Source organism: Ranitomeya imitator, chromosome 2 (genome assembly GCF_032444005.1).
Source record: "Ranitomeya imitator isolate aRanImi1 chromosome 2, aRanImi1.pri, whole genome shotgun sequence".
Classification (NCBI taxonomy): Eukaryota; Metazoa; Chordata; class Amphibia; order Anura; family Dendrobatidae; genus Ranitomeya; species Ranitomeya imitator.
In genome coordinates this window covers 630,602,449-630,618,939 of record NC_091283.1, presented here as the reverse complement: position 1 = coordinate 630,618,939, position 16,491 = coordinate 630,602,449, and the positions used below count along the sequence as shown (strand labels likewise).

At 45.3% G+C, this 16,491-nt stretch overlaps 1 protein-coding gene across 2 annotated transcripts in view; it reads right to left on the bottom strand.

The window, feature by feature from the left end:
* Positions 1-3,108: 3,108 nt before the first annotated feature.
* Positions 3,109-16,491, bottom strand: part of LOC138665271 (oocyte zinc finger protein XlCOF22-like) — a 28,314-nt gene continuing 14,931 nt past the window's right edge. For both annotated transcript variants that reach the window (XM_069752597.1, XM_069752598.1), the window contains exon 8: positions 3,109-4,573. In XM_069752597.1, coding sequence (XP_069608698.1) covers positions 3,810-4,573 — 764 coding nt within the window. In that variant the 3' untranslated portion in view covers positions 3,109-3,809. The remainder of the gene's footprint in view (positions 4,574-16,491) is intronic.

Genomic DNA, 16,491 nt, shown 5'->3' with positions numbered 1-16,491 from the left:
GGTACATTACATTGTACCCTATGGAAAACAGGAACTGCTGTGCCCACAATGCGGGAAAAAAAAACAAAAACGCGCTGAATAGCTGCGGGAAAAAAGAAGTACCATGTCACTTCTTTTTTCGGAGCCGCAGCGGTTCTGCACCCATTGACCTCCATTGTGAGGTCAAACCCGCAGTAAAACCCGCAGATGAAAAAAATATCTGCGGGTTTTACTGCGGTTTGTGGTGCCGAACCGCTGCAGCAGGAAGTGCGGGGAAGCGGGCGGAAGTGCGTGGGCGGAGTGTGGCTGCCCCCCCGTGCTCCGATCCCGCCCCCCCCGGTGCTCCAATCCCACCGCCCCGTGCTCCGATGCCCCCCCCCCAGTGCTCCGATGCCCCCCCGTGCCCTAATCTCCCCCCCTTATACTTACCCGGCGTCCCGGTGTCCGGCCGGCCGTCTTCTCCCTGGGCGCCGCCATCTTGCAAAATGGCGGGCGCATGCGCAGTGCGCCCGCCGAATCTGCCGGCCGGCAGATTCGTTCCAAAGTGCATTTTGATCACTGAGATATAACCTATCTCAGTGATCAAAATAAAAAAAAATAGTAAATGACACCCCCCCCCCCTTTGTCACCCCCATAGGTAGGGACAATAAAAAAAAATTAAGATTTTTTTTTTTCCCACTAAGGTTAGAATAGGGTTAGGGGTAGGGTTAGGGTTAGGGGTAGGGTTAGGGGTACGGTTAGGGGTAGGGTTAGGGTATTTTCAGCCATTTTAACTGCATAGAAAACTGCATTAAAAAAAGGATCAAAAAAAGGATAAAAAAAGATCAAAAAACGCATCAAAAAAAGGACCAAAAAAGGACCAAAAAAAGGACCTGCGTTTTCTGCCAAGAGCTGCAGTTTTTTAAAAAACAGTCCTGAAAAAAAAAGGATGGAAATCAGGAACGTGTGAACATACCCTAACTCCCAAAATTACCAAGTCTAAGCAACTCTTACTGTCGCTTTTATTCATTTTCGTCTGGACTACTACAACTCTTACCTGATCGGTCTCCTTCTAACTAAACTTTCTCCTCTCTAATCCATTCTGAATGCAGCAGCCGGGGTCTTATTTCTGCCCAGCTGCTTCACCGATATCTCCACTTTATGCCAGTCATTACACTGGTTGCCTATCCGCTACAGAATACAATATAAACTCATATCTCACCTATAAAGCCCTCCACAGTTTTGCACCACCCTATATCTCCTCCCTCATCTCTGTGTATCGCCCTACACGTTCCCTTCATTCTGAAACTGACCTAAGACTAACATCCTCTAAAACTGAACCTCGCACCTCTGTCTCCAAGACTAACTTCTCCTGTGATGCGCCAGTTCTCTGGAATGCACTACCACAGGAAATCTGACTGATACCTAGGCCCCCAGTTTTTAAGTGTGCTTTAAAAACACATTTCTTTAAACAAGCCTCACCTCAACTCACTAACCTAACTCTTCCCTACTCCCTCCTAAATATTATTCAGAATCTGCTACCTCTTATTCATCTGTCTCCACACATTCCATGCACATGATAACTGCACTTGATAACTGCACTTAACCCTTTCACGACACGCATGGTATATATATACAAAGCAAGTCAGAAGCGGGTGTATGGAGTGGGCTCGCGCAGCAACCCCACCCCACACTAGGCAGGCGATGGCTGAGTATTACAGCCAGGACCTGCTGCTAACCATAACGGGTGGAGCAGAGCTCTGCCCACATTTCTTAACCTGTTGAATGCTGCTGTCACTCTGACAGCGGCATTTAACTTGCACCGACGAGTGCCTGTCTTTACTTCCGGCGCACCCGTGATGTGATCGCAGGTTGCCGATGGGTTGTCATGACAGGCGGGAGTCAGCTGATGACCCCAGTGACTGCCATTACAGAACTCCTTTGAAACTCTGCCTGTGGCTAGGCTTCAAAGGAGACTGTGATTTCTGCTAAAGCATCACTGCATATAGCACAAGCGATCAGATGATCATATTTACAAGCCCCCTGAGGGGGCTTAGAAAATCAGTGAAAAGTAAAAAACAATGTCTTGAAAATATGAAAAATAAAAATAAAAGTTCAAATAACCCACCTTTTACCCCAGTGAAAATAAAGATATTTAAATTACACATGTGGTATTGCGGTGTTCACAAAAGTCCAATCTATCAAATCTAAAAACAATTAACTCGATTGGGTAACACCGTAAGAGCAAAAAAAATTCAAGAAGGCCAAAATTACAGGGTTTTTTTGGTCGCCACAATTCCACAAAAAATGCTGTAACAAGTGATCAAAAAGTCACATCTATCCCAAAATGGTACTAATACAAAACGTCTTTCCCTGCAAAAAATAAAACATTACACAACTGCATCGAAAAAAATAAATATATTACGGGTCTCGGAAAATGGCGACACCCCTCCAAACATTTTCTTTTCAAGCTTCAGATTTTTTTTCAACACTAAAATAATAAAAAAAACACTGGACATGTTTGGCATCGCTGTAATCATATTGATGAAGAGAATCGTATTGCATGGACATTTTTAGCACAAAATGTCACCGTAAAAACAATTTCCAAAAAACAATGTCAGTGTTTTGGTTTTTTTTTTTCACAATTTCACCGCACTAGGATTTTTTTCCTGTTTTCGAGTACACCATGTGGTATAATGAATGACATCATTCAAAAGTACAACTCATCCTGCAAAAAAAGCCCTCATGTCTATGTGGACTGAAAAAAAATAGTTATGGCTCTGGGGAAAAAGGGGAGGAAAAAACAAACGAAAAAACGAAAACGGGCTGCGGCGTGAAGGGGTTAAACATACTAACTAATGACTGGATCATGCAGCTTTATATAAAAATTATAATGGCTTGACCTGAAATAACAAGCATGTCTCACCTATTGTGTCCCCACCTATTTCCTTGTAGATTGTAAGCTTGCGAGCAGGGCCCTCACTCCTAATGTTTAAGCTGTCTTACCTTGTATTCAATTTATTGTCTGTACATGTCACCGCTTAATTGTAAAGTGCTGCTGAATACGTTGGTGCTATATACATAAAATTATTATATTATGATTATATTAAATGTGCTCGGTAAAATACATTCCTCATCAATCTTTTGGCATTTCTCCTTTAATATTTAGTAAACATAGCTTTAATAAACATATTAAATATCTGTCTATCTAATATAAATTATATACAAATACATGACAGACATATTGTAAAACAAACAATTAAAGGGAATCTGTAAGCGGGTTTTTGCTACATCATCTGAGCAACACGATGTGAGCAGAAAGACCCTGAATCCAACAATGTATCACTCAGTTTACAACAGTTCTGCCAGAGTTTTTAGATTTAGCAAGAAGCAGAGCTGAGAAAGCTAATTCCGCCCACAACATATTCAATGTCCATAGACAGTGAGCTGCCTACCACAGAAGGAGGTGTGTCAGACCAGAAGACATGCTTAAGCTCTTGGTGCTAAAACAATTCCCTTTAACAATCATTTTCAATGCACTTTGCTATATATTTTGCATGTTATGAGATTGAATGGAATAAACACAATACGGTTTTATATGTGGTGCCCTCGGAAACAAAAGGAGGCAAGATTAAATTGCATATTCATATGATATAATAGCTTTTTTTAAAAGAGAAACATAACATTAAACTTCTGGGTTTCTTCCTACCTCCATATTAACAGTTCTTGTGAAGAGAATACACTTATTGCAGATGATGGGAGAAGAATTCATCAGTGGGAAGCTGGAAAACCTGCTCTTCAGTGTGAATTCTCTGATGTTTAACGAGATCCGATTTGTCGATAAAACATTTTCAACAATCCTGACATTGGAACGGCCTCTCCCCTGTGTGAATTCTTTGATGTTCAATAAGATGAGATTTCTGGGAAAAGAACTTTCCACACTCCGAGCATGAAAACAATCTTTCATCTCTGTGAGTCCTCTGATGTCTTTCAAGGTTTCCTTTGACTGTGAAACATCTTCCACATTCTGAACATGAAAATGGCTTTTCCCCTGTGTGGCTTCTCTTATGTTGAATTAAATTGGATTTCTTGCTAAAACACTTTCCACACTGTAAACATGAAAACGGCTTCTTCCCTGTGTGAGTTCTCTGATGCTCAACAAGATGCGATTTCCTTGAAAAACATTTATCGCAATCGACACATGGAAATGGCTTCTCGCCAGTGTGAACTCTCTGATGTTGTACAAGATGCGATTTGTGAGTATAGGTTTTACTGCAATCGCTACATGAAAATTTGCGCTTTTTCTTTTTAACTTCTTCGTGTGTAATCATTGCTCCCTGTGTACCACAACTGGAACATGAAAACTGAGAGAACCTTCCACATTGGCAACATGGCAGAATTTCAACCCCCTTATGACTTTTACTCTTTCTGATACGTTTATCAGGAGGTTCCTCATAATTAGAGGGATCGGAAGACAGAGTTCCACTGGAAAGTCCAGGAAGTATGTTGGGGTTAAATACTTTTTCCCCTGTAAAATTTTGTATAATATAAGCATCTTCTGTTTCCGAATCTGGAATTAAACCTTTTCTGCCAGCGCTGTCATGGATTCTTTCTTCTGGAAATGAAAGGGATTATTTTTAGGTTAAAGATATTACTTTATAAAATTCCAGGTCTGTCTATTTGGAGGTAATACTATTTTTTTTCCATTCTACCGATTAACCAACTATCAATTACCGTATTTTTTGCTTTATAAGACTCACCTGATTATAAGACGCACCCCCAAATTTGGTGAAGAAAAAGAGAAAAAAATAATTTTATGATAAATGGGGGTCTGTCTTATAATGACAGTGTCCGTCTTACAAATCATATATATTTCCCTCATCCTGGTATCTATATAATCCCCATCCTGGCACTTTCCCCCTCCCTGTGCTGGCACATGGCCCCCCCGTGCTACTGGCACACTGCCCCCCATCTCATCCTGGATATGGCCCCCCGTCACTATAAGCCCCCTGCTGGTACACACATGGGCCCCCCCTCTCTCTATATGCCTCCCTGCTGGCACGCACATGGCCCCCCCCCAGTCACTACATGCCCCCTGCAGGCACGTACATGGCCCCCCAGTCACTACGTACCCCCCTGCAGGCACACACATGATAAAATAGCAAACACTTAACTCACCTTCTGATGATGGCTCCGTGCTCCCAGCTCCTCTGTTGCACTTCCTGTTTCCCAGGCATCAGATCACGTGACCTGGGCACACAGTGATGACATCACTGTGCTGTGCCGATCACATGATTGGATGTCAGCACAGACACAGGAAGAGCCACAGGAGAACTGGGAGCACAGAGCCATCATCAGAAGGTGAGTTAAGTGTCTGTTATTTTATCATGTGCCTGCAGGGGGGCATGTAGTGACTGGTGGGGGGGGGGAGTGCAGGCACATGCAATATTCGCTGCTCCCCTGTCAAGCAACTCTGTGTGGCTTCAGCACTGAGGTGATGGGCAGCGGGTGCAGTGAATATTACATCAGGCTAATGAGCGGGAGCACAGTACCTCCTGCTGTCTCAGCAGCCCGCAGCCAACCCCCCCCAGCCCCATGACACCACTCCAGAGCCGCCTCCCCTCCTCTACAGCACAGCACACAGATTCGGATTATAAGACGCACTCCCCACTTTCCCCAAAAATTTGAGGATATAAAAGTGTCTTATAATCCGAAAAATACGGTACATTAAAAACCCCTGCCTTAATATTGCATAAGTGTCCCTCATGCCACCAAAACCGCTTTGACCCATGGAGGTCTGGCCTATACAAGACATTTAAAGAGAATCTGTCACCCATTGGGACGCTTTTAAGCTATTGCTATGGTAATACAGGTAACAGAATGGTTAAACAAGTCTGACCTGTATGTCTCATAGCTGGGGTCTTGTTGCCGGGAAACAGACTTAATCTTTTATGTTAATTAGTTCTTTCAGGCTCTGGGACGTGCGGGTGCCTGGAAGAAAACTCCGCTTCCAGTGTTAATTTGGGTATCACCCCCCTCGCATGCACATCACAGTACATGTCAAAGCAATATCCATTTGAATGCCAGGCCAACGATTTCCTAGGAAAATATTGTGCGGAGTATTAAACAGTCACAGCCAGTTGGCACTTTTGCTAAATCGAATCGTGGTGCCATCTCCATTAGGCAAATGATGCATACACTCAATCAGCCGAATGGTGTAAAAAAAAAAAATGTACCTTTGGTATGGCTTTCCATTGTTTTATGACCCAGATCTGATATTTATGTGCCTGTTTGCAGGTCATTTACACAGTGGTCTGCATGGGCAATATGACCATTCTGTGGCTACACAGTCCCAGATGTAGAAAACTGATTCTGATACCTTCCTATAACAATGAGCAGTAGCTTTTCGGCAATTTGTGTCACAATGGCTCTTTTCTGGGATTGGATCAAACAAGATAGCTTTCACTGCCCATGATCAACAATGAAAAGGTTGTCTGTTCACAGCTTATCCTTCCTTTGACCATTTTTAGTGGGTTCTAAGCACCTAACACCTCACAAGACTACAAATTGTCAAACTGGAACTTATCAATTTCACTGAATTGGTTAGGTTTGCACCTTAGGGTACCGTCACACTAAAACGATGCAGCGATACGACAACGATGTCGATCGCTGCAGCGTCGCTGTTTGGTCGCTGGAGAGCTGTCACACAGACAGCTCTCCAGCGACCAACGATCCCGAAGTCCCCTGGTAACCAGGGTAAACATCGGGTTACTAAGCGCAGGGCTGCGCTTAGTAACCCGATGTTTACCCTGGTTACCAGCGTAAACGTAAAAAAAAACCAAACATTACATACTTACATTCCGTGTCTGTCCTCCGGCGCTGTGCTTTCCTCTGCACTGTCAGCGCTGGTCAGCCGTAAAGCAGAGCGGTGACGTCACCGCTGTGCTTTTTGGCTGGCCGGCGCTGACACAGGATGCAGGAGGAGTGCAGAGAAGCAGGGCGCCGGGGACAGACAGCTGAAGGTAAGTATGTAGTGTTTGTTTTTTTTACGTTTACGCTGGTAACCAGGGTAAACATCAGGTTACTAAGCGCGGCCCTGCGCTTAGTAACCCGATGTTTACCCTCGTTACCAGTGAAGACATCACTGAATCGGCGTCACACACGCCGATTCAGCGATGTCAGCGGGAGATCCAGCGACGAAATAAAGTTTCAGACGATCTGCTACGACGTACGATTCTCAGCGGGGTCCCTGATCGCAGTAGCGTGTCAGACACAGCGAGATCGTAACGATATCGCTGGAACGTCACGGATCGTGCCGTCCTAGCGATCAAAGTGCCACTGTGTGACGGTACCCTTAGACCTCATTTAGGCTACGTTCACATTTGTGTTGTGCGCCGCTGTGTCGGCGACGCAACGCACAACGCAAATAAAAACGCACGCAAAAACGCTGCGTCGTTTTTTGCCGAAATTTGGACGCAAGAAAAATGCAACTTGTTGCGTTTCCTGCGCCCGATGCTTGCGGCAAAAAAAACGCATGCGTCGCACAACGCAGCACAACGCATGTCCATGCGTCCCCGATGTTAAATATAGGGGCGCATGACGCATGCGTCGCCGCAGCGTTTCCCGACGCTGCGTCGGGAAACGCTAATGTGAACGTTACCTTAGGCTACGTTCACATTAGCGTTGCGCGCCGGTGCGTCGGCGACGCAACGCGCGACGCACCAAAAACGCGCGCAAAAACGCTGCGTTTTGCGACGCGTGCGTCGTTTTTTGACGAAAATCGGACGCACGAAAAATGCAACTTGTTGCATTTTCGTGCGTCCGACGCTAGCGTCGAAAACGACGCACATGTCGAAAAACGCTAACCAAAAAACGCACGCGTCCCCTATGTTAAACATAGGGGCGCGTCGCCGCTGCGTCGCCGACGCAACAGCGACGCACATTAGCGTAACGCTAATGTGAACGTAGCCTTAGATGTCTGTGAATCACGTACCGGACTGTATGTGTAGTGAAAAATAAGGTCTTTTGTTCTAAATGTGTTGGTCCTGCTAGAGTTTTTACCATAGATTAGGTCACATTTGGCAGAAAAAAACTGCAATTCTTTTTAGCCATGGCTATATTAACAGAACACCGTGGATACTACACAGTAGGTGAACAAAGCTTTAGTCTATTAACTATGGAAGAAATATTTCCATTTTTATAAGACATGACAAATACAACAGACCTGTTGTGATCCATCATGACCAGATATGATCTGTTCGATGGGTCTAGACTTTCTCCGTTGTTTAATAGGCGTCCGAATTAGGGTTATTTTTATTCAATACATTATAGCATGCCACATTTTTCTCATTTTAAGCCCCAGAGCTTTTTTTTCGGTTTTGTGCTTTCGTTTTTCGCTCCCCTCCTTCCCAGAGCCATAAGTTTTTTATTTTTCCGTCAATATGGTCATGTGAGGGCTTTTTCTTTGCGGGACGAATTGTACTTTTGAAAGACTCCATTGGTTTTACCATGTCTTGTAACAGAAAACAAGAAAAAGAATTCCAAGTGTGGTGAAATTGCAAAAAAAAGTGCAATCCCACGCTCGTTTTTTGTTTGGCTTTTTTGCTAGGTTCACTAAATGCTAAAACTGCCCTGCCATTATGATTCTCCAGGTCAGTACGAGTTCATAGACACCGAACAAGTCTAGGTTCTTTTTTATCTAAGTGGTGAAAAAAATTCCAAACTTTGTTAAAAAAATTAAAAAAAATTGCGCCATTTTCCGTTACCCGTAGCTTCTCCATTTTTCATGATCTCTGGTTGAGTGAGGGCTTATTTTTTTTGCGTGCCAAGCAGATGTTTTTAAGGATACGATTTTGGTGCAGATACGATCTTTTGATCGCCCGTTATTGCATTTTAATGCCATATTGCGGCAATAAAAAAAATGTAATTCTGGGGTTTTGACTTTCTTGCTACGCCATTTAGCGATCAGGCTAATCCTTTTTTTTTTTGATAGATCAGGCGATTCTGAACGCGGCGATACCAAATATGTGTATGTTTGACTTTATTTTTATTTTGAATGGGGCAAAAGGGGGTGATTTAAACTTTTTTTTTTTTACATTTTTAAAAACCTTTTTTTTTAACTTTTGGCATGCTTCAATAGTCTCCATGGGAGGCTAGAAGCTGCCATAGCCCGATCGGATCTGCTACATAGGGGCGATTATCAGATTGCCTATATAAAACAGAATTACTCACTAGCTATGAGCGCCGACTACAGGGTGGCGCTCACAGCAAGCTGACACTGACAACAATAGAGGTCTCCAGGAGACCTCTGGTTGTCATGCCAACACAGCGGTGTCCCATGATCACGTGACGGGGGTCACCGGTGTGTGTATATCCGGCATGATTGCCGGAAGCGCTTGTTAAAGAAGTTGTCCAGTACTATAAAGTTTTTAGTTTTTTTTTCATAAATCTTGCTATTATGTGCCACTGAAAACATCTACTGTGTTTATTTTAGCAATATTAGCTGTTATGCTGTAGCAGCACATCTTCAGTGCTGGATTCAGCTCTCATGGGGTTAATCGACAACTTCCTTATTGTGCCCTAATACTACAAGTTCCATGATGCTTTGCACTGCCACTAAGCCAGAATCTAGCACACCCACTCCAAAAACACCCAAACCCCTCCCTCCTCTCCGTCCTCTCTCTTCAAAAAGATTTGTGGTGTCATTTCTGTCCAACTCCTCTTTTACATTTGTCCAACCCACACACCATGAGGCCGGCGTCACACTCAGCGTATGAAAATACGGTCCGTATATTACGGCCGTAATACGCTGAAAAGTCCCGAAAATAGTGGTCCGCAGCTCCTCCGTAGGCAGGGTGTGTCACCGTTTTTTGCGCATGGCATCCTCCGTATGTAATCCGTATGGCATCCGTACTGCGTGTTTTTATCGCAGGCTTGCAAAACCGACAAACGGCTATACAAGGGATCCATGTGTTAAAAAAAACAAAAACATATATCAAATTATATATATATATATATATATATATATTATTACTTCATACAGAGCGAGATAGCAGAAAGCCGGTAATTCAATTGCCGGCTTTTGCTTTCTCCTTCCTAAACCCGATATGATATGAGACATGGTTTACACTCAGTAAACCATCTCATATCCCCATTTTTTTTGCATATTCCACACTACTAATGTTAGTAGTGTGTATATGCAAAATTTGGCCGTTCTAGCTATTAAAATAAAGGGTTAAATGGCGGAAAAAATTGGCGTGGGCTCCCGCACAATTTTCTCCGCCAGAGTAGTAAAGCCACTACTCTCAATCCACTCACTGATGTAGATCCATCTGAAGGGGTTAAAATATTTTGCAGACACGAGCTTTGCTAATGCAGCGCTGCTCCTTGCTACTAAACCCCAGAGAATGAAGGTAAAGTAGGTCAATGACCTATATTTACCTTCATTTGCGGTGAGGCGCTCTCTGCTGGCTGTTCCTAGATCGTGGGAACTTTCCTAGAAAGCTCCCTTGCTCGAGATCATAAAAGGGCGCCCTCTGCTGGTTGTCCTCATATGATCTCGAGCAAGGGAGCTTTCTAGGAAAGTTCCCACGATCTAGGAACAGCCAGCAGAGGGCGCCTCACCGCAAATGAGGCTAAATATAGGTCATTGACCTACTTTACCTTCATTTGCTGGGGTTTTGCAGACATGAGCAGCCTGCATTAGCAAAGCTCGTGTCTGCAAAATATTTTAACCCCTTCAGATGGATCTACATCGTTGGACCTTACAGATCCTCGGAAGGTAAGTATATTGTTGGTTTATTATTATTTTTTTAATTTACAGATCGAGGGTCTTCAGTGAGTGGATTGAGAGTAGAATAAATTAATACAACAACCTTTGTGATTTTTTTCAATAAATTAATTTTTAATAATGTGTGTTTTTTTTTTAACCCTTTACTAGTATTGGATTAATAATGGATAGGTGTCATAATTGACGCCTCTCCATTATTAATTAGGCTTAATGTCACCTTACAATAGCAAGGTGGCATTAACCCTTCATTACCCCATATCCCACCGCTACACGGGAATGGGAAGAGAGTGGCCAAGTGCCAGAATAGGCGCATCTTCAAGATGTGTCTTTTCTGGGGTGGCTGGGGCAGATGTTTTTAGCCAGGGGGGGGCCAATAACCGTGGACCCTCTCCAGGCTATTAATATCTGCCCTCAGTCACTGGCTTTACTACTCTGGCGGAGAAAATTGTGCGGGAGCCCACGCCAATTTTTTCCGCCATTTAACCCTTTATTTTAATAGCTAGAACAGCCAAATTTTGCATATACACACTACTAACATTAGTAGTGTGGAATATGCAAAAAAAATGATATGAGATGGTTTACTGTATGTAAACCAGGTCTCATATCATGTCGGGTTTAGGAAGGAGAAAGCAAAAGCCGGTAATTGAATTACCGGCTTTTCTCTCTAACACCGCTGCGTATTCCTCGCAAGTCACACTGCTGGTCCGTGTGTAATCTGTATTTTTGGGGCTTCCATAGACTTTCATTGACTTTTTATTTGCGCAATACGGTGACAAACGCAGCATGCTGCGATTTTCTACGGCCGTAGAAAGCCGTATAATACTGATCAGTTTAATACGGCAGATAGGAGCAGGGGCATAGAGAATAATTGTGCCGTATTTTTTGCGAGTTTTACGGACGTAGTTTCTGCGCTCTTACGTCCGTAAAACTCGCAAGTGTGATGCCGGCCTTACACACAGATAGATAGATGTGGGATAGATAGATGTGGGATAGATAGATGTGGGATAGATAGATACATACAGATATATCTATATATCTATTTCCATAGATATGTCCATATCCATGTTTCTAAACCCCTTCACCCCTGGAGCTTTTTTCGTTTATCGCTCCCCTTCTTTCCAGAGCCATAATGTTTCCGTCAATATGGCCATGTGAGGGCTTATCTTTTGCGGGACAAGTTCTACTTTTGAACGACACCATTGGTTTTACCATATCGTGTAGTAGAAAATGTGAAAAAAATTCAAAGTATGATGAAATTGCAAAAAAAGTGCAATCCCACACTTGTTTTTTGCTTGGCTCACTAAATGCTAAGACTGTGTGCACACGTTGCGGATTTGATTGCAGATCCGCAGCGTTTTTTGCAGTACGGAATTGCATTAAATCCACAGTGTTGTGCACAACCAATGTAAGTCTATGGGAGCCACAGACTTGTTGTGCACATGCTGCGGAAAAGGCCGCACCGAAACGCAGCTTTTTTTTTTCTGCAGCATGTCACTTCTTTTGTGCCGAACTGCAGCGTTTCTGCACCCTTACGCCGGGATACCACACAGCGAGATACGGCCGAGTCTCGCAGGTTAAAACCAAGCTCTGGCACCAGCACTCTGGAGCGGAGCATGCGGCCGCATAGCAATACATGGAGCTGCACGCTCCGCTCCGGAGTGCCGGTGCCAGAACTTGTATTTAACCTGCGAGACTCGGCCGTATCTCGCTGTAGTGACTCCGGCCTTACACTTTCATTGAGATGTAAAAAAATATCTGCAGTTTTGCTGCGGATGTGGGTCCGAGAAACGCTGCAGTTCAGGAGGAGGGAAGTGTGTGGGCGGTGACCAGGGCCGGACTGGCCATCGGGCGCTTCTGGCAAATGCCAGAAGGGCCGGTGCCAGTAGTGGGCCGCTGCACTCTTTCCCCCCTACTCCCGCCAGTGCCGCCGCCGCATTCAACTATATTGGCGTCTATGACGCCGGTATAGTTCAATGCAATGATGGAGGAGAGAGCGTCCGCTGACGCTCCCTCTCCCATCATTCCCCGCTCTGCCTCTGACACTGCGGGTGCACGATGACGTCATATCATCGCACACCTGCTGTGTCCCGGGCAGACTGCAGACGCCGAGACAGGAGCAGCGCAGGCAAGAGGAAAGGTGAGGAGAGTGTAGAGCCATTATCGGGGGGATGAGATGTGGGTTGTGCTGTATATACCACTGTGTGGGCTGTGCTGTGTATATACCACTGTGTGGGTTGTGCTGTATATACCACTGTGTGGGCTGTGCTGTGTATGTACCACTGTGTGGGCTGTGCTGTGTATATACCACTGTGTGGGCTGTGCTGTGTATATACCACTGTGTGGGCTGTGCTGTGTATATACCACTGTGTGGGCTGTGCTGTGTATACTACTCCGCGGGCTGTGCTGTATATACTACTACGCGGGCTGTGCTGTGTATACTACTACGCGTGTTGTGCTGTGTATACTACGACCCGGGCTGTGCTGTATACTACTACACGGGCTGTGCTGTATACTACGCGGGCTGTGCTATATTATGTGGGCTGTGCTATATACTATGCAAGTTGTTCTATATTATATGCGGGCTTTGATATATACTATGGGAGGTATATTATATTCTATGGGGGAGGCCGTGTTATATACTATGTGGCTGTGTTATATACTATTGCGGGGGTATATTCTATTCTATGGGGGAGGCTGTCATATACTATGGGGGGTATATTATATTCTATGGGGGAGGCTGTCTGATATACTATGGGGGGCTGCATTATATTCTATGGGGGCTACATTATACTTTGGGGTGGCTGCATTATACTCAGCAAATTCAGATGTAAGGCTACTTTCACACTTGCGTCGGTACGGGGCCGTCACAAACCTTCGGCCAGACGTACCGACGGACGTTATGCTAAATTTAGCACAACGTGGGCAGCGGATGCAGTTTTACAACGCATCCGCTGCCCATTGTGATGAGCGTGGAGGAGGGGGTGGAGTTCCAGCCATGCATGCGCGGTCGGAAATGGCAGACACGTCGCACAAAAAAAGCTACATTGAACTTTTTTTGTGTGCGTTGCGTCCGCCAAAACACGACGGATACGTTGCTAATACAAGTCTATGGGTACAAAACGCATCCTGCGAGCACATTTGCAGGATCCGTTTTTTTTCGCCGGATCTTTTTTTTTTCTGCCGGATCTTTTTTTTTCCGCCGTATCCGTTTTTTACCACCTGATCGTTTTTTTCTCATAGAGTTGTATTAGCGCCGGAGTGCGTCTGATGGCCACACGTTTCATCCGTTTTTTGCTAGATCAGTCGCTGTGCATTTTTTCAACGTACCGAAAAACCGTTCCTCTGTATGTGTTTTCCGTCCGGTGGAAACACCTTTTTTGACGGATCCTGCAAAAACGGATTAAACGTGTGGCCACCAGGCGCAATCCAGCGCTAATACAACTCTATGAGAAAAAACAGATCTGGCGGAAAAAAAAACATCCGGTGGAATAAAATGGATCCGGCGGAAAAAAACGGATCCGGTTGAAAAAAACGGATCTGGCGGAAAAAACGATCCGGTGCAAATAAACGGATCCTGCAAATGTGCTCGCAGGATGCGTTTTACCCATAGACTTGTATTAGCGACGGATCGTGACGGATGGCCAGACATCGCCTCCGTCGTGCTACGGATCCGTCGTGTTTTGGCGGACCGTCGGCACAAAAAAAGGTTCAATTGAAAATTTTTTTTGGCCGGCTCGCCCGCCATTTTCTACCGTGCATTTGCGGCAGAAACTCCGCCCCCTCCTCCCCGCACTTCAGAATGGGCAGCGGATGCGTTGAAAAACTGCATCCGCTGCCCACGTCGTGCACAAATTTCATAACGTGCGTCGGTACGTCGGCCCGACGCATAGCGATGGACCCGTACTGACGCAAGAGTGAAAGAGGCCTTAATGAGCGATGAATTTAAAAAGAAAAAAAAAAGCGGGAAAAAAACGGCGTGGGCTCCCGCGCAATTTTCTGCGCCAGAGGGGGAAAGCCGACGGCCGGGGCCAATATCTGTAGCCTGCTATGAATATCAGCCCGCAGCTGTCTGCGTAGCCTTTACTGGCTATTAAGAGGGGGACCCCCCCCCCAAAAAAAAAAATGACGTGGGGTTCCCCTATATTTTATAGCCAGAAAGGCTACGCAGACAGCTGCAGGCTGATATTCATAGCCTAGAGAGGGGCCATGGATATTGCCCCCCCCCCCCGGCTACAAATACCAGTCCGCAGCCACCCCAGAAATGGCGCATCTGTAAGATGCGCCAATTCCGGCACTTAGCCCCTCTCTTCCCACTCCCGAGTAGCGGTGGGATATGGGGTAATAAGGGGTTAATGTCACCTTGCTATTGTAAGGTGACATTAAGCCAGGTTAATAATGGAGAGGCGTCAATAAGACACCTATTCATTATTAATCCAATAGTAAGAAAGGGTTAATAAAACACACACATTTGGAAAAAAGTATTTTAATATTCTTCATTTAACCATACTTACCATACTTCAGCGCCTGCAAAAAAAAGTAAAATAATAAACCGTATACTACCTTTCCGCCGTAGTTCAATTAATAACGAGTGTCCCACGACGATCTCCCCTATAGAACAGTGACATCGGGTGATGTCACTGCTCTATAGGACCCTCAGTGACACACTGACAGGAGACAATGGCTCCTGCAGTGCATCACTAAGCTTACTCTAGTTCACTGGTCTCACTTTATGGCAATTGCTGCGTGGGAAAATGTCTCACCCAGCAATGCCAATAGTGAGACTAGGGACTATTTTCTCACAGGGGCGTAGGAATACCTTGTGAGGAATACATGATGGAAGGATACCTTCCATCATTGTGTTCCTGGAGCCCCTGGAGAGTGGTCGCATCAACTGATGCTCCTGCTCTCCACGGGAGATCGTCGTGGGACACTCGTTTTAATTGGATTTCTGCGGACAGGGAGTATATTGTTTGTTTATTATTTTAATATTTTTTACAGGTGACAATGGCTTCGGGGAACAAAGTGACAAGTGATGGTAAGTATGTACTCTGTTATATGTACTGTATGTCTGTAGTATGTATGTATGTACTGCATGTCGCATGTCGTCGCATGTCGCATGTCGTCGCATGGTGCATGTCGTCGCATGGTGCATGTCGCCTCATGGTGCATGTAGAATGGTGCATGTCGTTGCATGGTGCATGTCGTCGCATGGTGCACGACGCATGGTGCATGTCTTCGCATGGTGCATGTAGCATGTCGTTGCATGTGCATGTCGTCGCATGGTGCATGCAGCATGGTGCATGCAGCATGGTGCATGCAGCATGGTGCATGCAGCATGGTGCATGCAGCATGGTGCATGTCGTCGCATGGTGCATGTCGTCGCATGGTGCATGTCGTCGCATGGTGCATGTCGTCGCATGGTGCATGTCGTGGCATGGTGCATGTCGTCGCATGGTGCATGTCGTCGCATGGTGCATGTCGCCTCATGGTGCATGTCGTCGCATGGTGCATGACGCATGGTGCATGACGCATGGTGCATGTCGTTGCATGGTGCATGGCGTCGCATGGTGCATGTCGTTGCATGGTGCATGGCGTCGCATGGTGCATGTCGTCGCATGGTGCATGTCGTCGCATGGTGCATGACGTCGCATGGTGCATGCAGTCGCATGGTGCATGTCGTCGCATGGTGCATGTCGTCGCATGGTGCATGCAGCATGTTGCATGCAGCATGTTGCATGTCGTCG